Genomic DNA, 26,589 nt, shown 5'->3' with positions numbered 1-26,589 from the left:
GCGCCTGGGTGGCTCAGTGGGTTAAGCCGCTGCCTTCGGCTCAGGTCATGATCTCAGGGTCCTGGGATCGAGTCCCACATCGGGCTCTCTGCTCAACAAGAAGCCTGCTTCCCTCTCTCTCTCTCTCTCTGCCTTTCTCTCCGTCTACTTGTGATCTCTCTCTGTCAAATAAATAAATAAAATCTTTAAAAAAAAAAAAAAAAAAGATCTACCCTCTTAGTAACTTTGAAATATGCAACACAGTTTAACTAACTTTAGTCAGGACATTGTATCTTTCATCCCCATGACTTATTTGTAACTGCAGGTTTGTACTTTTGAATCACTTCACCCATTCTGCCTACCCCCTGAAACCCTCTACTTGGCAACCAACAATCTATTCGTCGATCTCTGAGCTTGGCATTTTGTTTTTTAAGTTCATTATGTAAGTGGGATTATATGGTATTCGTCTTTGTCCGTCTGACTTAATTCACTTAGCATAATGCACTCAAGGTCCATCCATGATGTTACAAATGGCAAGATTTCATTCTTTATTATGGCCAAGTAAATATTCCATTACATATATACTACATCTTATTTATGTTTTCAGCTTTCGAGGGACACTTGTGTTGTTTCCAAGTCTAGGCTATTGTTAATAATGTCTACATTACAGGCATTAATTTGTACAGTAGTAGAGAGCTATCAGGAAAAATATAATGCTACAGTAAACATCGAAGTGAAAATAAATTTTTGATTAGTGTTTTTGTTTTCTTCAGACAGCTAGCTAGAAGCCCAACTGCTACATCACATGGTAGTTCTTTTTGAATTTCTTTCCTTTTTTGAGGAACCTCCATACTGTTTTCCATAGTGGCTGCACTAATTTACAACTCTACCAACAGTACACAAAGATTCCTTTTTCTCCATATCCTCTCCACAACTTACAAATTCTTGTCTTTTTAATAACAGCTATTCTAAAACGTGGGAAGTTATTATTTCATTGTGGTTTTGAGTTGCATTTCCCTGACTAGTGATGCTGAGCATCTTTTCATGTACCTACTGACCATCTGTAGGTTTTCTTTTTCATACCCTCTACACAGTTTATATTCCGACTACTGGCTATTGAGTTGTATGAATTCTTTTGGATAGTAACCCTGCAAAGACTTTCTCCCATTAAATAAGCTGCCTTTTATTTTTCTGGTCATTTCCTTTGCTGTGCAGAAGCTTTCTAATTTGAGGTAGTCCCACTTGTTTATTTTTGTTCTTGTTGCCTTTGCTTTTGGTGTCTGATCAAAAAAATCATTGCCAAAGCCACTGTCAGGGAACTTAGCCACTTTTTTTTATTCTTCTAGGAGTTTTATGGTTGCAGGTCGTACATTCAAGTACATGGCCATTTTGAGTTATTTTTGAGTAAGGTGTAAAACAGGGCCCAGCTTTGTTCTTTACCCTGTAAAGAATTTTCCCAACATATTTATTGCTATCCTTTCTCCATATTCTTAGCTCCTTTGCTGCAAATTAACTGAATGTGTATGCACTGACCTATTTCTGGACTCTAATCAGTTCCATTGATCTATGTGTCTGTTTTTATGGCCATGCCATACAGTCTGGACACCAGAACTTTGTAATAACCATTTTAAATCATGAAGTGTGATACCTTTGGCTTTTTCTTTCTCAAGATTTCTTCAGCTGTTTGGAGTTTTTGAGGTTCACAAATTTTTGTACTGTTCTATTTCTGTGAAAAATGGCACTGGAACTTCAGGGACTACACTGAAATTCTATATAACTTTGGGTATTATGGATATTTTAACAATATTCTTCCAATCCATGAGCATGGAATAGCTTTCCATTTGTGTCACCTTCAATTTCTTTAATCATTGTCTGACAGTTTTCAGGGTTAAGGTCTTTCACCTCCTTGGTTAAATTTATTACTCGGCATTTTATTCTTTTGAAGCAACTATAAATGGGATTGCTTTCATAGTTTTGTTGTCCTGATAGTTCACTACTGCCACACAAAAATAGAAAAGATTTCTGTATATGGATTTTGAAGCCTGCAACTCTACTTGTTTATTCTGTTTCTTTGGTGAGGGTTTTCTACATATTGCATTATCTGTAGTGACAATTTTACTACTACTTTTCCAATTTGGAAGCATTTTTACTTCTTTTTCTTGCCTAATTGCTCTGGCTGGGACTTAAAATTGACTTAAACTGTTGAGAGCAGGCATCCTTCTTCCTGATCTTAGCTGACAGCTTTTCCCCACTGCGTATGTTAACTGTGGGTTTGTCACATATGGACTTTATTCTGTTGAGATACATTTCCTCTATATTCAGTTTGTTTGGAGTTTTTAATCATAAGTGGATGTTGTATTTTGTCAAAACGGTTTTCTTGCATCTACTGAGATGATGATATTCTTATATTTCATTATGTTGGTTGATTTGTCAAAGTTGAATCATCACTTTGGTTATCTCCAGAATGAATCCCACTTGAGCATGGTGTATGATCCTTTTAAGGTACTGCTGAATTTGGTTTGCTGACAAGTTAGTTGTCAATTTCTGCATCTAGGTTCAGCAGCAATATTGACCTATAGTTTTCTTTTCTTGTGGTATCCTTGTCTGGCTTTGGTATCAGTGTTGGCCTGATAAAATGGAATTACTGCTTTTTTTTCCGGGGGGGGGCACAACAGTTTGATAAGGATCACTATTCTCCTTTGAATGTTTGACAGAATTCACCAGTGAGGCAGTGTAGTCCTAGACTTTTGTTGCTGGCAGCTTTTTGATTACTGATACAGTCTTTTTACTATAACTGGTCTATTGAGATTTTTCTGCTTCATCAGGATTCAGTCTTACAAGGCTGTATGTTTCTAAAAATTTATCTGTTGCTTCTATCTATTGTGCAATTTTTTGGCACAAAATTGTTCACAATGGTCTCTCATGACTCTTTGTATTTCTATGCTATCAGCTGTAAGGGCTCCTCTTTTATTTCTGATCTTATTTGAGCCATCTCTCCTTTTTTCTTGGTGAGTCTAACTACAAGTTTATCAAGTTTATCTTTTAAAAGAACGAGACTAGGAGTGCCTGGGTGGCTCAGTGGGTTAAGCCTCTGCCTTCAGCTCAGGTCATGATCTCAGGGTCCTGGGATCGAGCCCCGCATCGGGCTCTCTGCTCAGTGGAGAGCCTGCTTCCCTTCCTCTCTCTCTGCCTGCCTCTCTGTCTACTTGTGATCTCTGTCAGATAAATAAAATCTTTTTTAAAAAAAGAACGAGCTTCCTCTTCTATTGTCTTTTTCATCTGTATTTTAGTTCTGCTCTTTGTTGCTTCGGTCACTCCACTAACTTTGGGCTTCATTTTCTAGTTCTCTGATGTGTGAAGTTAGTCTATTTGAGACTTTTGTTTCCCTGGTAAGCATTTATTGATATGAACTTCCTTCTCAGAACTACTTTGGCTGCATTCAATAAATTTCTGTGTTGTATTTCCAATTTTGTCTTGAGAGAATTTTTAATTTCTTTTTTGATTTATTCATTGACCCAATGGTTGTTCTGAAGCATATTATTTTTCCTTAATTTTTGGAAAGATTTTATTATGTATTTGAGAAAGAGAGCACACATGAGCAGGGGGAGAAGCAGAGGGAGAGGGATAAGCAGGCTCCCCACTGAACAGGGAGCCTGATGCAGAGCTCGATATAAGGACCCTGCAATCATGACCTGAGCCAAAGGCAGATGCTTAACCAACAGAGCCACCCAGGTGCCCCTACAGCATACTGTAACTCCACATATTTGTGAATTTTCCAGTTTTCTTCCTGTAACTGATTTCTAGTTACATATCATATTGTGGTCAGAAAAGATGCTTGATAAGATTTCAATCTTTTTAAATTTATTAAGACTTGTTTTGTGGCCTAACTTATGATCTGTCCTGGAGAATGTTCCCTGCGCACTTGAGAAAAACGTATATTCTGGCTTTTGGATGGAAAGTTCTGCATATAGCTTTTAAGTTCATCCTCTCTAACATATCATTTAAGAACAAGGTTTCCTTATTGATTCCTTGTTTAGATGTTGTAAGCAGGTTATTAAATTCCCTTATTATACTGCTATCAATTTCTCCCTTTAGGTCTCCTAATATATGCTTATATATTCAGGTGCTTCAATGTTGGGTACATAAATATTTGCAAATACTACATCATACTGGTGGACTGACACCTTTATCACTATGTAATGTCCTTCTTTGTCTCTTAATTCCTCTTATTTTAGATCCATTTTGTCTATTAACCTACCCCACCTTTCTTTTGGTTTCTATTTGCAAGGAACATCTCTTTCAACCCTTTAACTTTGGCCTTAAAAATGAAGTGAGTCTCTTAAAGGCAGCATACAGGTGGTTCTATTATTTTTTTAATTCATTCAGCTGTTCTGTCTTCTGATTGGAGAATTTAAGATTATTTACAGACTACTGATAGGTGTGTACTTATGGGCATGTTGTCAACTGTTTTCTGGTTGCTTCTGTAGTTTGTTTCTTCTTTTGTGCTCTTCCTCTGTGGTTTGAGGACTTTATTTAATAGCATGCTTAAATTCCTTTCTCATATTTTGTGTATCTACTGTAGGTTTTTGCTTTGTAGTTACCATGGGGCTTACATGTAACAACCTATATTTATAACTATTTTGAGAACCATGGAAGTTTGAAGATAATCTACAGCACTACCTTATTTTTAGTCCCCCCCCCCCCACTGACATTTGATGTTTCTCATGTTACATTTTATCTTTACCTAGTGATTCCTCAACTAATTATTGTATAGTTATTTTTACTACTTTTGGCTTTTAATCTTCATGCTACCTTTATAAGTAATTCACTACATCTTACCACATATGCTTACCTTTACCAGTGAGATTTATACTTTCATTTGTTTTCTTATTAATTAGTCCCCTTTCTTTTCAGCTTAAAAAACGTCCTTTTAGGGGCACCTGGGTGGCTCAGAGGGTTAATCCTCTGCCTTCAGCTCAGGTCATGGTCTCAGGGTCCTGGAATAGAGCCCTGCATCGGGCTCTCTGCTCAGCGGGGAGCCTGCTTCCCACCCCTCCCAGCCCCCGCCCGCCTGCCCCTCTGCCTACTTGTGATCTCTCTGCGTCAAAAAAACAAAATCTTAAAAAAAAAAAAAGTCCTTTTAGCATTTCTTGTCAGGCTGGTTTAGTTGTAATGAACTTTTTCACCTTATGCTTATCCAGAAAACTCTCTCTCCTTCAACTGTAAATGATAACTTTGCAGGGTAGAGTATTCTTGGTTGGAAGCTGTTTTCTCTCAGTACTCTGGATATATCCTGCTGTCTCTTTTCTGGCCTGCAATGTTTGTGCTGAAAAATCTGACAGTCTTATGGGGGGGTGGTTCCTCCTACATGTAACCTGTACTTTTAAGACCTCTTTAACTTGATATTTTAATTAAAAAATAGCTTGGTGTAAGTCTCTTCAGGATCATCTAATTTGGGACCTTCTGGTCTTCCAGGATCCAGATGTCTGTTTCCTTCCCCAGATTTGGAAAATTTTCTTATATTCTTATATTCTTCAATTCTGTGCTTTTCTCTACCCTCTCCTCCTTCTGAAACACCTATAATGCAAATGGTAGTCTGCTTGATGTTGCCCTTTTAAGACCCTTGAACTATCCTTCCTTTTTTCATTCTTTTTGCTGTTCTGACTGGGTGAGTTCCACTGTCCTAAGGTTCACTGATCCCTTCTTCTGCTTCATCTAGTCTGTTGCGGAACGCTTCCAGTTTCTCAGTCACATACTGTATTCTTCAGCACTGTGACATACATTTGATATTTTCTGGTATTTTCCACTTCTTTGTTAAAGTTCTGTGCCCACCTACTCTTATCCCAAGTTCAGTGAGCACCTTTATGACCATTTCTTTGAACTCTCTATCAAGCAAATTATCTCCATTTCATTAAGGCTTTTTTCTGAGGTTTTATCTTGTTCTTTTATTAGGAACATTATTCTTTTTCTTGATTTTCTTCAAGTCTGTCTGTTTCTACATATTAGATAAAACAGCCACCTTCTTCCTAGACTTGAAGAAGTAGCTTCATGTAAATGAATTGTTACATTAAACCTTGCCCTAGGGGCGTCTGGGTGGCTCAGTGGGTTAAAGCCTCTGCCTTAGGCTCGGGTCATGGTCTCAGGGTCCTGGGATCAAGCCCTGCATCAGGCTCTCTGCTTGGCGGAGAGCCTGCTTCCTCCTCTCTCTCTCCCTGCCTCTCTGCCTACTTGTGATCTCTCTCTCTATCAAATAAATAAATAAAATCTTAAAAAAAACAAAAAAACAAAAAAACCTTGCCCTAGCTGCTACCTGTCTCTTGACACTAGGTGATTATCCAAGCAGCCTATTCTTTTTCAATAGCTCCCAATAGTGCCAAGACCTGTCACTATTCCAAAAGAAGTAATCTCAGTACCTACACTGAGACTGACTGGAAGGAACCCAAACAGTCAGGTAGCAGCTTTTAAAGAAAGCAAATATACATAGACTTGTAAGACCACAAGCATAAGACCTGCTAACCACCAGACCAGGCAATCTACAGGTGTCTGCTAGGCAATAGCTGAAAAAAACCAGGGCTCCAGACAAGTTTGTAAGCTCCTTTGTGGAGGGTATCAGCAAGCTGTAGCATGGCAGAGGGAAAGTGTAAAAATGACACTGTTCAGCCTATGTTCCCTGGATGGTACCAACTTTAAAAAAAAAAAAGCCTGGGGACGCTTGGGTGGCTCGGTTGGTTGAGCCACTGCCTTCGGCTCTGGTCATGGTCCTGGGGTCCTGAGATCGAGTCCCACATTGGGCTCTTTGCTTGGCGGGGGGGGGGGGGGGGGGGGGGGGGGGGGGCTGCTTCCTCCTCTCTCTGCCTGCTTGTGTATACTCTCTCTCTCTGACAGATAAATAAAATCTTAAAAAAAAAAAAAAAAAGCCTGGAATAAAATAATGTGTATATATATGGCACCTGCCAGCTTTTGTAAATTAGCACTAATTTGCTAATCCTCTATCCCTGGAGAGTATCCCTATACAGGCCCCTGCCTCACTGGCTCACATTTTGTAATTAGCAAATGAATCTCTTTCACATATAGTCTGAGTACCTTTTGAATGGCTGCTTCTGCCCTGGTCCCTAAGGTGAGTGAATCTCTGTAAGAGCCCTTTATAAGGGTTTGCAGATTCACTATAGCCCTGTGTATCACGGCCATCAGCTCTGTTGCTTTCCAAAGCAAGATATTTTGGGGGCTCTTTTCTCAGGCACAGGTCTTAGAAGTTGGGATGCCCGATGTGGGACAGGAACCTTTCATTCAGGAAGAAGCTCGAGGTTTGTGAGTTCCCTTCTGATTGTGGATTGCAGTGCTGGAGGTGGGGTTTGTAGGGAGACTGGGTATCATCCTCTCCTGCATGCTTCCATGTGACCCTTTTCTTGTTTGCTAATGTGAAGGAAACATTCAGGTAGCTTTCAGGTCTTTTTTAGAGGAAATTGTTCCAGATATAGCTGTAGATTTGGTGTGTCCTTAGAAGGAGAATTCAGAATCCTCCTAGGTTGTCATCTTATATGACCTCTCCAACTCTGATTACTCTTTTTGTTGTTGTCATTATCTTTTCTGCATTAGAATTCCTAACTGGTTATTTAGAAAGCTACTACTTTCTTGCACTACACTCACCACTTTACTAAAAGCTCTTATAGCAAATAGTTTTTGAGTTGGTTCCCTTGGATTTTTCAGGACTATAATATCATTTGTAAGTAATATCTGGGTTCTTCCTTCCAGTGTTTATTACTGCTTACTTTATTCTCTTGTCTACCTGTCCTAACACATCCAGAAAAATCTTATACTGTTAATGAGCATAATAGGTGTCTGCCATTCCAGACTTTATAACTGCTTTATGTGTTTCGTTAAGATTGATGCTGTTGGTCTTTTCAGGTTAAGGACAAACTCACATATTTATATTTACTCAGTATTTTAAGCAGGCATTAATTGTGAATTTGATCATCTATTTACTTTGGCTTAACAGAGTTTATTTTGAAGTATCTTTAGGGATGCCTGGGTGGCTTCACTGGTTTGGTTAAGGGTCTGCCTTCGGCTCAGGTCAGGATGAAGTCCCACATCAGGGCTCCTTGCTCAGTGGGGAGGATACTTCTCCCTCTGCCTGTCATTCCCCCTGCTTGTGCAGCTCATGTACTCCATCTCTCTCTCTGACAAAATCTTTGGGGCACCTGGGTGGCTCAGTGGGTTAAAGCCTCTGCCTTCGGCTTGGGTCATGATCCCAGAGTCCTGGGATGGAGCCCCGCATCGGGCTCTCTGCTCAGCAGAGAATCTGCTTCCCTCCCCCATCTCTCTCTGCCTGCCTCTCTGCCTGCTTATGATCTCCGTCTGTCAAATAAATAAAAAAAACTTTAAAAAAAAAAAAGGAAAGGAAATATCCTTGAATTTCTGGAATAAACCTCATTTGGCCATGACCTATTACTCATTTAATCTGTGAGATTCTATTATTTTAATTTAGGACTTTTGTAAGGATAAGATACTCACCTGATACTTTAATACATCTACATTATAGTAAGAAGCAGCTGGATTTTGCTCTGATAGCTTCTTGAGGTAGACAGTAACAGCTTGCATGTTCATCCAAAAATCTTTTGTGTTAGAATCACACTGTGATGGATCACTGTATGCATAAGAAATATTTGTTATTTTATCCAACTTGGCTTTATCCTTTGCTTCTGTATTGTCATTTGGTGACCCAGGGGAAGACTAGTAGAAATAACCCAAAAGGTGGGATGATGGAAAACTAAAGTTAGGGGGATAAAGAATAGAACACAACAGTGCCTGAACACTGAGATAATGGACAGGAGAGAAGGATTTAACAACTACCACCACCACCACTACCACCCAAAACACACAAGCAACAGCAGGCTATGTTGTCACCCAACTCAATTATTACTGCTTCAATAAAGAAGGAAAAAAAAGTTTTATAGAAATTTTACCCTCAAAACAAAAGTACACAAACCTGAACACAAGTTGTGCATTTGGAAGAATTTGCTCTAGCCTGCTGATATTTTTCACCCTGAAGCACAGCACAGCTGGAGATGGATTGCTAGTGAAGACTTTAATAATTCCACTTGGGAATGATATTGTCATGTCACCAGTGATCTTCACAATACACCTGAAATTAGGGAGTTGGAAAATTTTAAGTGGTGTATATAAGGTGTTTTAATAACCATTTAAAACATGCTTGGTTTAAGAAGGACACATAAAAATCTGTCATAATTATGGATCAATTATTTTTTCAATTTTTTAAAAAATGATTTTGTGTGAAATGGCATATGCACATATCATCATCTTTGCTTAGACTTAAACTCTAAACACAAATGCAAGCATAAAGCTTGTATTCCTCCACTTGTTTGTGGAAACATTCCCCTGGCTGTCCTATAAAGACACTCCTTCCCTAACACTATCTCCACTTGCAGGTCTTCTTCCCTGAAAACCCCAGAGTCCTGGGCCTGACAGTGGCAGTGGGAGAGGTCTTCTTTGCTTCTCACTGCCCCTTCTAACTCTCTGTTCCGACTTCCTTCCAAAAAATCTCCAGCCCCCTTTGTAACCCACACCGTCAAACTATACTACTTGGTATTCCATCCCTTTCAAGTTACCTTCAATATTCCCTTTCATTTCCCTGAAAATTTTAGCTCTTGGCCCACTGTCAAGTCTGTGTCTGCACCACTATTATCATAATTTGTAGCCATTTCAACATCCACACAGATAATCCTCCTAATATTTTGTTCACCTAGTTCTCAGCCCCTTACCTCCAATGATCCTGTCTTCCAGCCTACCTCAGACACACCAAAGCCCCTCCATCATCTCAATTTCAGTGTCCCCACTCCTCTAATGGCCACTTCCTCTTTTCCTGGCTCATTCTGTCTAATACCACATCTCCAAGTCTCCAACCTCCTCAAGGCTTCCACAATCCACTGTTCCTACTATATTTTCACTCATTCCTTCAAAACCTCATTTCCTTGTCTCTTGGGATTTCCTGGTCCATCATTATGCAATGCTACCTCTTCTCATATCTTCTTTCTCCTCCAACATGCAGTATTCCTTCCCCCAAAGTCACAGTCATTGACTTCAAATTATACTGAGGAAATAAAGTCAGGAAAGAACTTACAGCCTCAGAACTGAACTCCTACTAGACTCTGTAATCATACCTTCCCTCTTGTTTCAACAGATGACCAGTCAATGCACTTAAGGCCAATTTCACTGCTTCTGCACTAAGGCTCATCTCCTTCCACATATCAAAGGATATGTAGAATTACCCATGGAATTGTACCTTTTCCTGAAAGTTCAAATTTTTCCAAAATAATGATCTTTCCAATTAGTGTACAGACATGCTAAAATGTATCTCTTTAAAAACAAACTAAAATTAATAAAAACTGACTTTGATTCTATCATTTCTCCACTGTTACCACTCCACCTCTCTCCTTCCACTTGCAACAAAACATCTTGAAAATTTTCTACACTTGCTCTTTCCAAGTATAGCCATATTTGCATCATCTCCTTCTCCTGAACTCCCTCCAAACTTGCTTTCATCTCCAACACTCAACTAAAATCATTGGTAAATGTCACCAATGATCTCCAGAATGTCAAAGGTCCATTTTTCCTGACGTATCATCAGCATCATTTACAGCTTCACACCATCCTTCATGAAAGGGTTTTATTCACTTCATTTCTGGGACACTGCTCTACTGGTTCTCTCACCTCTCCTGCTGCATGCTGTATCAAATTCCTTTACCAAATCATTGTCATCTTCCTGTTTTCAAAGCACTGAAGGGAGCGATAGTTCTCATGAGATCTCTTCTCTATTCCCTGAGGCCTGTGGCTTTCAGGATTATATGCAAATTAATGACCTAAGACCTATTCCCTGAACTCCAGAATCACATATTTAGTTGTCTTAATAAATACTTCAAACCTACCAATCTCCTCCTTTAGCAAATCTCGACAACCCTTGTTTTCAAAAGGAATTCAATATCGTATTATCATTCGTGATCTCCTCAGCTAATAACCTTATATACGCCACCATCATCTCTCACCTGGACTGCTGCAGTTAATCTTCTCTGTTTGTACTCTGGCTCCTTCTAGTTTATTCTCTATATGGCAGCCAGAGTGCTTCTTCAAAAAGCTAGGCAACCTCATCAGTTCTCTGGCTTCTGACCTTGCTCAAAATAAACTCCAAACTCTTCACCATGGTCTATAATTCCCAACCTGATCTGGCCCCTCTAAGGACTTATCTTTGACTACTCCCTTGCTAACTCCAACTTAGTGACATGATAATCTCTTTGTTGTTCATCAGATATGCCAAACATGCTTCTATCTCAGCCTTTTACACTCACTGGAATGCTCTTCCCTCACACATCTGCATGGTTTGCTCCACAATGTCTTTGAAACATCTCCTTAAATTTAACATCAAAAAGGTTATCTTAAAAAAAAAAAAGTAGCCCTCTACTGTAACTTTTGTCTCTTCCTACCCTAGTTTATTTTTCTTCATAGCACACATCAATACCATTACCTTACATGTTGTTCAACATATAATTATCCATCAAGTACTCAAGTGTGGAGGATACTTCACTAAAGAAAACAAAGTTCTACTCTAAAAGGTTTGTATTACCATAAGAGAATACTAACAAGCTGCTTCTTGCACGAGTGCTTACACATAGTAAGCACTCAAATATTTGATGAATGAATGAATATATGTTGAATATATGTTTTATACACAAAAGGTAGGGGTGATCATTCATCAAAATCTTTTCTTAAAAGAAGGGGGTTAAACTGACTCCTTGACAAGAGTCTTAAAAATGAGACATATAGAGGCACTTGGGTGGCTCAGTGGGTTAGGCCTCTGCCTTCAGCTCACGTCGTGGTCCTGGGGTCCTGGGATCAAGCCCACATCAGGCTCTCTGCTCAGCAGGGAGCCTGCTTCCCCGTCTCTCTCTGCCTGCTTGTAATCTCTCTCTCTGTCAAATAAATAAATAAAATCTTAAAAAAAAAAAATGAGACACATATTCTAGGTCTCTGGCAAACATAACATTTTGCCAAAGATATACATTAAGCCAAGATTCAGAGTTCTATCCCCTTCTAGTCATCTGCCATCATCCTGCTCTACAGTTATGTCAAACAACAGATGGGTCATAATGGTCATAAACCCTGGGGAAGAATATAAATAAACTGGGGGGAAAAAGCCATTACTACTGCTGATTATAGTGATTTTTTGTTTGTTTTTTAAGAAAGACAATTGCTAAATGACTATATTTGATAGCAAAAAAGGCAGGTAAATAAGAAACAGAAAACTCTATTACAGAATCAAAACATAACTGAAAATTTACCACTAGGCCCTCTCTCTACTAAATGCACGCGCGCGCGCGCACACACACACACACACACACACACACACACATATCTTTTTAAAACTAACTTGGTGGGATCTGCTCCTTTAAAATAGGCATTAACAGATTCTGTGAGGGCAACTGCCACAGGTAAGGTGTCTTGATTTCCAAGGCTGACAGGGCTGGGACCTCGTGACACACCTAGAATACATACAATTCATTTGTTAAATCCTACAGAAAGACATTTATAAAATAACAAGATAGGTAAATTCATAATGTTAGCTTGTCACAAATGACTCTATTACTGGTTCCACTGATGGCCCATGTGTAAATCTGGAGGTTAAGAAATAGAGCACAGAACACATTGAAACATAATACAGAGGACCAAAAAAAAAAAAAAAAAAAAAAAAAAAATCAGGAAAACATGTCACACTGACTTCTTTTAAATGAAAGGACACTGAACATTTTGGTTAAGAAGTATCAGAAGGAAAAGCCGTTCCCCTGAACAACTAAAATTAGTAAAACATTTCTTCACAACCCTTCAGATACTAAATTGTTTCCGGTTCTACCAATCACATACAGCAGGGCATTAAACTGGGTTTTTGTATTTCAGCTACTTCCATACATCAGCTATTTCTAAATGATACACTACTCATTACAATTTTTACTTCTTCTTTGTCTAATGCTTACATTTTATTTCCTTACCTTGACAAATGGGATTAATAATGTTATTTTTTATAACATTCCTGATATAAAGTTTACTTACTTAGTTTATATACCTTTAAAGTCAACTCATATAAACATTATTTTCAAGTAAACAAATTTAATCTATACATGTGTACAGGTTTGTTTTTTTCTTTAACCTAAGTAAAGTTTCAGGTTTATTTTATAATAGGAAAATTCCTCAAAATAGTTGACTGCCTTTCTGGACAAAGGTACTCTTCCTGTTAAACCTTACCACTACTGCTACTGATTGGCAAGTGGAGCATTTTATTTAATATACAATAAATGATGAAATTTCTTTAAAAAAGCCAATAATACAGTTTATTCAGTTTTTCTCTCAAGAATGAACAATCTAGGTCAACAGATGTCTCAGAAATTTGGATGTATGCTTTTGGTCTATAAATCTGTGTTACTTCTGAAATACCTAAATACTAGTTCTGACAAAAATCAGTACTCTCTGCCTCACAAGTGACACTGCGATTCTACAAACAGATCTTTTGTTAGCTTTAACAGCTAAGAAGATTTGGTGGTATTTAATATTCTGAAGGAATTATGCCTTAGAAAGTTCTTCATAGTTAAAAAAAAAAAATAGCTCAGGGATGAAAAATAAGAACTGCTTCTAGGCCAATGGGAAAAGTAACTGCCCCCACCCCCCGACTGTTTAAAGAAAAAAAAGAAAAACTTAATTTCATATGAAATTTAAAACTGAGTAATATAAAAATCTCAAAAAAAAAATCACAACAGCTACTATTTACTAACTCTAACATGTGTCCAGCACTAAGGTGGCATGAAAAAAAATGCTGTCTTTTGGAACCAAAAGTAGTTTTACAAAGCATGAGCATACTTGGTCAATGAGGGATGACTAGAAAGATGAGAAGAGATGGAAATGTGTCTAGAGAAATGTTTAAGGCCCAGATCACAGCATGGAGGACCTTTAATTTTATCTTTATGGCACTAAAACCACTAAAAATGTTTAAGAGAAACATGGCTATATTTTTCATTTACTAAAGATCACTCTGAACACAGAGTGGATCCTGGAATGAAGAGAAAAATGTCTGTTGTCAGGGATTCAATTCTGGATCAGGTGAGAGATTATTAAATGAAAGATAAGGGGCTGATCAAAAGGCAGAAATTCCAGATATGTGCATAAGAAATGTCGAGGGGAAAAAAGCAGATTAAGTATAGATTAACTGAATACAACTATGCAAACAGTAAACTTTTAAAAATATATATATATTCTAAACTACAGGGTCACCAGAAATTCAGAAAATTATATTTTTCAGAGGAAGGCGAAAGCTATTATATTGTTTACTAAACAAAACTATATTCTCAACTGTGAATTTAATCTTTTCCCTTAAACCACCTACAACAAATGGAGATTTACACAGTCATGGGTAACATTAATGTTGTTCCTACTTTGACAAAATCAAAAGAAACCTACATGTTATTATTTTCAGTTATCCAATTTGGGCATATAAATTGAGAATTCTTGAAACAGTCCCTCTAAATTTTAAGTCCATTACTGAAACACTGGCAAGTAGGAAAAAAAACACTGAACAGTAGGGGAAAAAACTCAAAATACATTTAACATCTTGGCATATCCTCTTTAGTACTTCCTATTCTTTTCCTTTCAAGGTCATACTGCACATGCACAGTTCAAAAAAAAATGTTCGACATGGGACATATGTAACCAAGTCCTTCACATAGCAAAGGAGTCTAATTTATAAAGTACTATTCAGAATAAATCATTTCTTAGAAATAAATTCCTTGTATTCTTTAGAAGGATATCATGGGTTCTAATTTTGGAGTCATTGTTTTATATTTAAACAACCGTATATCTTGAAAATGCAGAGAGCTTATAAAATTGAAGTAAGAAGTATCTTCCTATAACAATCAATGAATAATTTTGTGGAATTCCTCTCGGCTCAGGATTAAAAAACACTCCCAATTATTAGCTACCTTTATACCTCACCTCACAATATGAATGGCTTTCCTAGGACAGCCTTTGCTCCGATAGTTGAGGTATTACCATTTTTTAAACTGACATAGTTTTTCTGCTTCTTTTCTCATCACTTCTTCTATGGTTCTGACACCTTTAGCAGTAAGATTTATGGACAGTTCTTAATGTTGAGGAGGAAAGAAAAGCAAGCAGATGGAGGGCAATACAAAAACACTATAGGTTTTTAAAAGTGGGGAGCTGATATCAATAGATCTGTAGAGCAACCGGACATAATTAGTACAAAATCGAGAAAGTTAAACCTTAGAGTTATTCTTGACTTCTGAGACAGGATACATTGCTGAAAAGGAAAAATGAGGTAACAAAGTATTTAGATACACTTTAGGAACATTAGTCAACACATATATTGCTTCTGATACAGTACCTTGTGAAGTCTCACAGTGCTTTTCAATTTCAGAGAGTGTCCCAATCAAATTATCATCTTCTATCATATTTAAATACAAAATATTGCAGGAAAAAAATATTTTCAAGAAGAATCAAAACCTTAAACAGAGCTGAATAAGCATTGTAATAAAAAAAAAAAAACACCTCTACTTTTACGGTAGATTTAAAGTGCCTTGTTGTACAAAATCCACATTACATCCCACCTGTCAGTGTAATAGCTATCACCTACCTGTGGTTTTCCTATTGCGGGCACTGGCCCAAACTAAAACAAATATGTACCTACTCAATCAAAATAATTTCCATCACAAATTGAAATCCTTCTAAATAACCTAGAGAAATAGAGAACTAAACCAAATTTTGGTTACCCAGACCACCTAACTTTTAAAGGACCCATCTGTGTTTTTTTATGACTAAAACAGTCTGCAAAAACCCAAATTAATAAAAACACATATACAAAGAAAATACATGAATAAAGTGCTAAATACAGCAAAAAGAAAAACTTACTAGATGTACTCTACCTGAAAGTAAAAGATAGGAAAAAATTATATGCTCATAAAGGTATATAAAATAGGATGGTAACATCATGTTTGGACATGTAAAAAATCAAGTAACTTTTAAACTTCCATTAACCTATATTATGTCATTTTTACAATGGCCACACTTAGAAAATGCACTTCTCTCCTTTCTGAGTTTTAACAAATCAAACTGGATATAATTAAATCTGCTTAAAATAGGGCTATTATTCTCAAACTTAGCATGCATCACAATCACCTGGAAGGCCCATTCAAAAACTGCTAGCCCCACTCCAGTCTGGGATTGAAAGGTCTCTGTCTCTAGTAAGCTTCCAGGTGATGCAGACAGATGGTGCAGGTACAAGGATCACCCTTTGAGAACTACTGAATTATGCTGAGTTGTGTGCATCAGTGATTGGCAATATCAAAGATAGACTCATTATTACTTAGAAGCAGCAGTAGGAACTGTTCTAATTTTGATAGGAAGCTGTCACTCCCATAACAGCAGCTTTAAGTGGCTTTTTGCTTTATTAACGGTGGTCAAGAAAACAAGAATTTGTAGAAAAAAGCTAGAAGTGAAGACAGAAAAATGTCTTGAGCAAATCTAGATGCAATATAATACTAGATTTATTTGGTGGGATCTAGGTTTATACGCCTGTACTCTTAACATCCACTACTTTTAGATCTTCATGATTTAAATTCTTGTAGAAATACTTAATTGCAAGCACAAAACTCCTTTCTTAAGTTGAATCATTATTAAAATAAAAACTGAGGAATGCCAGTATCACTTCATATGAGAAAGGACTGCATTATATTTCGCCTTCAACTATTTGGTCAGTAGTTTATAAATTTGATATACTCTTAGTGTTAAAAAAAAAAAAAAAGGCCTCCTATTCAAATAATAGAAACTGTGTAACAGAAAGGAAAACGTGGTTAGTCTGATAATGCCAGCTGTGTTTTCCAAAAAATCAAAATTTGTAATGTTAAATTATTCATCAGCTCATTAAAAATAAAATTCAGTCTGACCATTCTTGGAATGCTGACTATCACAAGTAATCTCTGATAATCACTTACCTACTGTTGGAGTGTTGGCAGCACTTAATGAAGCTGAAGATGAGATAGAGGAAGAACTTTCTGCCCGGGCTAAAGGAGCTGCAGGAGGTGGGCTGGTATTGGAAGTTATAGGTGGGCTGAATGGCCTGGGCTTAAAAACAAAAAGTTATTTACCAAAATGCTAAAACAGTTCTTCCTTATAAGGCAAGATTTGTAGGTATCAGGTAAAATTAAGTTTAATATACTAAACCAAATTTATTGTTTCTTATAACTAAAAACAAATGCCGTAAGTCAAATCATTTTCAAGAGGAGATTAAAGGCTGAGAAGGCTATTTTAAAATAATGCTGTTGAGAGAACCTTTATACATAGAATATTTTCTCCATTTCAAAAAGTATGTTTAAGACAGATTCTCAGAAGTTAAACTATAAGTTTAAACAGTATGAAGGCTTTTCATACATACTGCCAAACTGCTTCCCAAAAGGATTATTCACTTTACTGCCTATAAATGTGAGAGAGTATTTATTTGTACCCTTGTCAGCAATGAATGGATGAGCCTTAGAAGAAAGAAAAAAATTTTTTAAATTGATAAAAATAAGATTGGCATTTTGCGCCTTTTATAGTTGTCTTTGCTAGCTTCCTCTGATTTAGTTTCGGGAGGGCTTAGTATAACCTGAGCTTTCACTAATCCTTTGCTTTATTTTCTGCAACCCCTAAATCTTGTTTGCCCTTTGCTTTTGGTTTTTACATATATGTCCATTTTCCCTTTATAATTCCTTGTAATGTTCTTTATTGAGACAGTTTACCCCATAAAAGAGGTTTGAGAAAATCTTAATTCTACTGCCTTCCCACTCTTCTAAACATAAAAACAATACAAAAATAGAACTTCAGTTCATTTCTTTTACCTGGAGAAATGGTTTTTCCATTTCATATTCCTAAGTGTTCCAATAATAGATGAGCAACACTTCCTCAGGGATTTCATTTTTTAAAATAAGGCATATTTTCCTTATTTAAAAATAACATTTTCCTGCCTGTAAAAGTATTAAGTGAAAACAGTACTTCTCTAGTGCCTACTATGTGTCATGGGTTATGAACTACGTACAAAGCGATGAAAAGATACTGTTCCTGTCCTCAATTGACTGAAGGACATGAAAAACAAATGGCAAAACCAAAACCCTTTATAAGCATTCACACACTGAAATTGGTGAACTCTTGATTTTATGAATATACACTTACAGATACACACTTACATAAAAATTAGATCCCATCCAAACTGTTTTATACTAAGTAAACCCCTACTCCCGCAATTAACTATTTTTCAACTATTGGTTCCAGAGAATGGCTTTCTGATGACCTGATAATGATGACTAATAGACTGAAAAAATATAGTAAGGTTGAAACTGCAGCTCCCTATGTATACAGATGGAAGTAGTGCATGGCATGAGGCCAAACACATAATAATTCAACAGCTAATCTAAAACCTGCAAGCTTAGAAAAAAACACTTGATCAACTACTGTGGGGGAAATTTCTCTGTAGCAACATGGCCTCATGACCAATGTCATGTCATTACATTTTTATAATTTACAATTTAGAATGTGTACTTTGTAATTTTTTAGGAAAAGACAAAACCACACCCATTTTTTCAAGTGGTTTATGGCACTGTCCAATACAGTAGCCACTAGCACTTGAAATGTGGCTAGTCCAAATGTGAGGTGAGCTTTAAGTATAAATACACAGATTTTGAAGACTTAGCACACACAAACAGAAAAGATATTCTCACTCTTTATACTGCTTACATTATAAATTGATTTTTTTAAATGTGATGAGTAAATTAAAGTTAATTTCACTGTTTTTCCTTTTTTAATGTGGCTACTATGAAACTTTATATGTGTTACTGCATGGTATTTCTATTGAATAGCACTACTTAAGAACAGCAGTTCTTAGGGGCACCTGGGTGGCTCAGTGGGTTAAAGCCTCTGCCTTCAGCTCAGGTCATGGTCCCGGAGTCCCGGAGTCCCAGAGTCCTGGGATCGAGCCCCACATCGGGCTGTCTGCTCAGCAGGGAGCCTGCTTCCCTTCCTCTCTCTCTGCCTGCTTGTGATCTCTCTCTCCATCAAAAAAAAAAAAAAAAAAAGAACAGCAGTTCTTAAACCCAAACATGCATCAGAATCACTCGGGGGGCCACTTGACAACATTTCTGATGTGGCTGGGGTTAGAGCCACAGAAACTACATTTTTACCAAGATCCTCGGTGATGGTAATGCTGCTGCTAGTCTGGAGAACAAACTTTGAAAACAACTGCTCTAGAACAATGAGGCATTCACTATAGGAATGTGAAAGGGTGTGATTACAGACCCTGTGAACATTTAGTCTACCCAGAAAAGTGCACACACAAGCATGCAAGGAAAAGAGCACTCTGATGTACAGCTGAAGAGAATTCAAATCAGCATAACCTTCCTGGTGGGCAAGACAGCAATAAAAATCATCAAGAGTCTTAAAAATGTGTCTTTAGTCCATGAATTTTACCTTGAATTTTTTTACTAAGTTAATCATGTCTGCAAAGAAGTAAATAAAAGGATATTCATTAAAACATTGTTTATAATGAAATCATTAAGACAACGCTGAATAATGAAAATTTACATATAAACTAAATGTCAAATAATCACATCTCTAAAACCTTTGAAAATGTAATGCTGAGGGCGCCTGGGTGGCTCAGTGGGTTAAGCCTCTGCCTTCGGCTCAGGTCATGATCTCAGGGTCCTGGGATCGAGTCCCGCATCGGGCTCTCTGCTCAGCAGGGAGCCTGCTCCCCTCTCTCTGTCTCTCTGCCTGCCTCTCTGTCTACTTGTGATCTCTCTCTGTCAAATAAATAAATAAAATATTAAAAAAAAAAAAAGAAAATGTAATGCTGACAGTGGTATCACAAGATAGAGCATTTATGCTCTGCAGCTGTTTCAAAAGGTGCTCCTTGAAGCCCTCAGAGGATGGTTTCTAGAAGGTTTACCAGGCTACCGCAGGGAGTAAAGGGTGAAAGATTCAAGTATAAAAGTCCCACTTTTATTTACTTAATAGATTTGCAACTTAAAAGATCATTTGACAAAGGATTCTACCACTTGAAAGAAGTTTGAAATCTATGGAATAATTCATGAAATAGAAAGGTATCCCCCAAATATTTTCAAGTGAAGAGTAAAAAAATGTAAGGTATGACCTTTGATTTATCATTCACAGTAACTTTGAGCAATTATTTGCACTCCATAAAGTTATGTTTTACATATAGTAACTCATTTAAGTTTCACACCACCTATTTTCTTTATACCTATTTACCCATAAGGAAACCAGAGACTCCAAATATATAATTTGGCTAATGTTGCTCAAGTAATTAGTCACTAATAAGCTTGCATTTTTAACAACTATGTTTTACTGTGAATGAATAAATACTTAAGCATTCAAAAAATTAATGAAAGGTATATATAAAAAGTTTAACTGGGTATCTTTGGGTCATGAAATATGGAGGGATTTTAATTTTGTGTCTTCTCTAATTCCCAAATTTTATATGATCTCTTACAATCAGGAAAAAAATCCCATGGTAATAAGAGCTAGTCATTTTTGTATTGCTCAAATAATCATCTCCTTGGCAGCCTGTACCTAGAGTATTTGAGTTCACTTCCTGAAGTCTGTTCGTTAGGATAAGAGGAGAAAGATGTCACCATTTCAACACTTGGTGCTCCAGCCTTTTCATTTATTATGAAACAACATCTCATTATGCGACAGGCATTATGCAAAGTATGAGACTGGCTCAGGTATAGTCTGGTGAAGGGAATATACAAGGAAAGAATATATAACATAATTGGTATGCTAAAAAGAAATCTGAGCAAAGTATATGGGTATAAGGAAGAGAATGATTACATCTACTTGGGAAGAGTAATGATCAAAGAGGGCTTTAGCTAGATGATATTTAGCTGGATCTTAAAAAAAAGAGACCAGTTTCCTACATAGACAACTGAAGGACATTTCAGTAAAGGGAGCAAAAGACATGGGTGCATAAAAGAACATGATGTGTTTGGGGAACACTGGAAAATTTCAGAGGGCTGGAGCACAGGTTGCAAAGAGGAGAAAGTTGGGCAGTTAGGTAAGAACGTAAGTTGTTGAGGGCCACTCGATAAAAGGCTTGTACATTCAGCTAAAACATTCAACGATATGGATTATGGGGGACCACTGGAAATGTCTATCTGGGGAAAAGGAAGGTTAAGCTTGACTTTTAGAAATGTAATACTGGCAATTAGTGTAAAAAATTAAGCAAAGCAGAAGAAGAGATGAGAGGCAAGAAGACTGGTTTGGGAAGCAGCTCACTCAATATTACTTGTAGATCTCCTTTAATTATCTGACAACTTTTGTAGGCTGATGCTTTTTTCTAGAAGCAACATGTACTTTGACAAGTCAATTAAGTGACCTGAACAAACTCTAGTTTCTTTATGTATAAAACAAAGCTGGACTGGATGCCCTCCAGGATTTTCCTGCCAGTATACTTCTAAGTCCTAAGAACGGCCACCATTTCTTCCTTAGCATTTGACTTAAAGCAGAATTATATGAGTATTGCTTCTTAAATGCGAAAGAACGGATACTGAATGATATTTTTATTATATGCTTTCTCAGGAATCTCATTTCCTCCTGAACAATGTCTTATTCCATGCATATGATCACTGAGATAATATGAGGGAGTAAAGGAAATGTCTGGAAAAACTTTTCTATAGTTATTAAGACTCCAGTAGATAATTCCAAGTGCTTAACTGTAATGGGGCATATAGAAAAAAAATATCATTTGCATCTTACATCAAACAGTTTTAATTTAAAAAAAAAAAAAAAAAACACCTGAGTACATACTATTTCATTAATCCCACTGAGTTTGCCTGAAGTAAGCTTTGGTCTGGAAGCAGGCCTTGGAGGTGGGACAATGGTGCCTACAGAAAGAGGAGTTGTGGGCCTGGCTGGTAAGGGGGAAAAAGAGAATTTGAAGAAAATCATTAGTATGTAGCAATCCGTACATAAAGACATTCTATTATAGAGGAACTCTTAGGAGTCAAAGCTCATTTTCAGGAGTTTTTAAATACTTATATAATTATAGATATTTGTTGGAATACTGGGAATCTAGCAAATAAGCTTTTCTTGAGCTAACAATATTCCTGGAAAAACACACTTACACACACACACTTACACACACACATTAACTTTTCAATAGAACTGATACATAGCAACTTATTCCTGTTTTAATTCTTTACACACATTAAAAAATAAAATCTGATAAATCTAGAGAGAATAAACCAACTGAAGGCTAAGGTCTATAGTTTATTGCCAGTATATCTACTGACAGACAGTAATGTAAGACCAAGTCTTATTTGAAATAACACCTTCAAAGTAGTAACATGAAGTCTAAATAAAACACTTACCTTAATTAAAAGTCCTATTACAAGCTGAATTACATTGCAAAGTTTCTGGTGATAATTAAAAGTATTAAAAATATCCTACTTATAAAAAAATACCCCCAAATCACTACAGTTAATTTTTGGTAAGAAAACACCTTATAGAACTCCTATATAATGTTCACTGCTCCTAAATCCTACATAAATTAAATGTTCAGATTTTCAATGCCATCTGCAAGTTCTGCCACTTCATAAATCAGACACTAACCTGAGTATTCCTAATTAATGAAATTCAAGTGTACATCATCAAAAGTCACCAAATGTATTAGCATAAACAAAACAAGAGTGAGGAACGGAAGCAATTTAAATCATCTTTTTTCTTTTTTTTAAGATTTTGTCAGAAAGGGAGCAGCAGAGGGAGAAGCAGGCTCCCTGCTGAGCAAGGAGCCCAAGGAGGGACTTGATCCCAGGACCGGGATCATGACCTGAGCTGAAGGCAGACACTGAACTGACTGAGCGACACAGGCATCCCTGTTTAAATCATCCCTCTGGTTCATTCTAAAAGGTGGGTCTGTAATTCAGACTGAAGAATAGGGATGGGAAGAAATATAACCCATTACATTAAGTTTGCAGCTGTGCAAAGTTAAAAATATATGAATAGGCCTCAGTATAAATCTATGGAGAAACAAAACTGAGGACCCATGGTCACTGATGAAGGAATGGAGGAAACAGGGAAAGACCTAAAGAAAAAGGTAGTCACAGAGATAGGCAAGTCAAAGCATGAGGGGTATGGAATCCTTCAGAAAGCTTGTTCTATGAAGGGATAATAGATACAAGCAAGGTTTCAAGTTGCTTGAAGGTAACAACATAAAGCTGCTAAGAAACCATGTGCAGATTCTAAGGCTGCTGCCTTCTTCCACTGAGCACATTTCTTTCATGCTGCGCTCCTACTTTAAACAGTTCACTGGAAGAAATGTGCACCAACCTGAGAACCATAACAATTCCCTGTGCTATGACATACAGACTAAAGACAGGCCCATTATCAATGAAAACAGCACTGACCGATACTGACAAATCGCCTATCGAAATGACATTCAGACTGACTCCAAACAAACCCAGCCTGGTAGAACTGTTAAGGTTCAACTCTTTCAAATAATTACAATTTTCTTTTTTCAAATTCCAAATACATGCTGGTTTCAAGTAAAGACTCAATTACTATACACTCAAACAAATCCGTGTGAGACAAAGAGTTTCTGATGCACTCTTTTAAGTTCCTTAAGGTGAAAGAAGGGAAAGCAGTTGAACACCAGAAGCAACAAGAAAATTCAAACAAAAGTATGAATCTATGTAGCCAGATAGTTTTTCTGTTTCAGGTTAATGTTATTTTAATCACTCAAAACTAGAAAAATGTAGTAATACATTTTCCAAAAAAACACAAGTCCAAACTTTCTATTACCAAGAAAATAAGTATGAGCATAAGAAACTTAAAAAACATATGAGTAAAACTGAAGGTCCAAATGTATAAGCCATATTATTCCTGTTTCTCAGAGGAACAAAAGCTAACTCTAACAGTTGGTAAAAGTATAAACACTGATATATAAATAAACCCTCCTATGACAAGTCTTACTGTAGACCATTTCTTCTGTTCATGAATTAACTGACCACTTGTGATCTGCAAAAATTCCTTAAATTATCTTTTGAAAAATATTACACTAGTTTTTTATATTAACTCCAACACTGACTTGCTCTGCCTTATTCATCACTAGCCAGTCAGGCACTCCTGCTGAGTAACACCAGCACTAACACCTTTACACCCTGTCAAATCTTTTGAGATTTTTACTATCATCTCTTTTCAACATGACTAACATTCTCTGGAAGATAAAATAATTTCATCATTTTTCAGACTGTATAGGAAGGTTTAAAAATGCTTACAAAAGTAAACTTAAAACATTCTGTTACTTTTTATTTCCTAGTTACCACACATCAAATGGCCACTAAACAAAATTAATCATTTTTAATCTGAAGTTAAAAGTGATAGGGGTGGAGCACCTGGGTGGCTCAGTGGTTAAAGCCTCTGCCTTCAGCTTAGGTCATGATCTCAGGGTCCTGGATCTGAGCCCCAAATCGGGCTCTCTGCTCACAGCAGGGAGCCTGCCTCCTCCCTCCTCTCTCTCTCTGCCTGCCTCTCTGCCTACTCATGATCTGTCTGTCAAATAAATTAAAAAAAAAAAATCTTTAAGGAAAAAAAATTATTTAAAAAAAAAAAAGTGATAGGGTTTAAAAAACGTCCTTGAGATAGTTACCAAGAGTTAAAGCAAGAAGTTTTTTGACAAGGAAGAGACTGTGCTGAAAAAGAGTAAGAAACTAAGGGCAGTTAGGAAGGAATCTCTGTATAACTAAAGCCACTGTGATACCAATGTGAAAATTTTTTATTCATATTTTGAAAAAAACAATTCATAAAAAATACATTAACACAACTGAAAAATGCTACTTAGAAGGCTCTTCATTCTAAATACCAAAACATCATTCTGACTTTTCACTAACAGAGACTATAATAACAACTTCAGTTTTTCCTGTATACTTACTTTCCTTATACAGTCTATTAAGATATTAAATATAGACCACTCTCCTCCAAAATTCCAAACTGAATTAAGGTTGCTAACAATCCATTTACAATTTCTTTTTAAAAATTGGTTTATAACAGAATATTAAAATGTTTTGGGTATGGCTTATAGTTTAGTTAATATGTCAGAGTGCAATGAAAAGAAGAAGACTTGAAAAATTAGTAAGATCCAGGTTTGAATCAATGCTTCTTCATTTCGTATAAAATGATCTCAGAGAAGTTCCTGATCATCCCTGAACTTTACTTTTTTTTTTAATCCATAAAACAGGGACAATAAATGGACTTCATGGAGTAGTTAATGAAGTGAAATTAAATAGAATTATGTGTAACTCCTAGCAGAGCAATGTGACCAGGAATCAATCAATTCACATTCTCTCCCGACAATCCCTCACTCCCCTAACCCCAACATACTGAAGAGCATTCCTGACATCCCAGAGAAGGCTTGAAGACCAACATAAGTGGATTTTATTCTCTGCTTTGAACAAGCAGTGGTTTTATTAACAAGCATTTTGATGCCTACTTGGATTGTTGGCTAGTGTGGGATTTTTATTTTGAAGAAAAGAGAAAATGAACATATTCTTGCCAAAACAACATCTAAAAAGCATTCAAGTTTCTTGACACATTGTTTGGGAAGTGCTAAAGCCTTTCTGGAAAGCAGTTTGGCAATAAATATCAATGGGTTATCTAGAGACTCAAATGTTGTACTGGTAAATTATAAGGGTATTACGACATGTTCACGAAATTCTATCCATGGATGTTCATAATACTAGAAAACTGGATGCAACTCAAATATCTGGTAAGAAAAGATGGATTACATTAATGAACATTTATACAGTGGAATTATCTAAGAACAGTGAGAATTATTTGGGCATTGAAAAGGGAATGATTCATGAAAATACAAAAATGAAAAAAAAAAATGGTGTGCCATAAAATTTTGTTTAAGCCATAGGATCTTTCAGCTAAGTTAACTAGCATAAAATCACTTTATCTGGCAATATGAGAAGATAAGAATATTTTTGACCATTAAGTATAACACAAAAGTGATGAATAAATCAATAAGGAGAAAAGTAACTAATGAATCCCTCAGTTTAAATATATATATACACACACACACACACACACACACATATACATATATACATTACCTGATGACGACGACGAAGTTAATGAAGCTGAAGAAGATGAATCAAGAGATGGTCCAAACAGGGGATCCCAAGCAAGTAAATCGCTGGTCCCTTTCCTGCCATAACATTTTAAAAATAAAGATTTTAACAAAGGAATATTTTATTAGTATAAAATTTAGTCATTTTATCTCACAGAATTGTACAGCTAAATACATAGCATTTAATGGTTGGCTATTCTGTCAATGGATTGTGTGAAGAAACTTAACAAATATTGGTTTAAATTAAAACTTTTTTTAAATTACTATAAGCAGAACCTCCAGTAACATGTAAAATTGGTAGGAGGCAGTAGAGAAGATTAATCTGCACCAATCACACCTTGTTATACTCTGGTTTTGGGGCTATAAGAACA

The 26,589-nt window shown here is 36.6% G+C and overlaps 1 protein-coding gene across 1 annotated transcript in view; it reads right to left on the bottom strand.

Moving 5' to 3' along the window:
• FCHO2 (FCH and mu domain containing endocytic adaptor 2) overlaps positions 1-26,589 on the bottom strand; it is a 169,438-nt gene that overhangs the window by 11,454 nt on the left and 131,395 nt on the right. The window contains exons 16-21 of the mRNA XM_047729321.1: positions 26,202-26,296; positions 21,898-22,001; positions 17,040-17,169; positions 12,419-12,530; positions 8,966-9,121; positions 8,491-8,623 (exon numbers count right to left, since the gene is read on the bottom strand). Of these exons, the coding sequence (XP_047585277.1) occupies positions 8,491-8,623; positions 8,966-9,121; positions 12,419-12,530; positions 17,040-17,169; positions 21,898-22,001; positions 26,202-26,296 (730 nt within the window). The remainder of the gene's footprint in view (positions 1-8,490; positions 8,624-8,965; positions 9,122-12,418; positions 12,531-17,039; positions 17,170-21,897; positions 22,002-26,201; positions 26,297-26,589) is intronic.

Source organism: Lutra lutra, chromosome 5 (genome assembly GCF_902655055.1).
Source record: "Lutra lutra chromosome 5, mLutLut1.2, whole genome shotgun sequence".
Lineage (NCBI taxonomy): Eukaryota > Metazoa > Chordata > Mammalia > Carnivora > Mustelidae > Lutra > Lutra lutra.
This window is presented reverse-complemented; position numbering and strand designations above follow the sequence as displayed.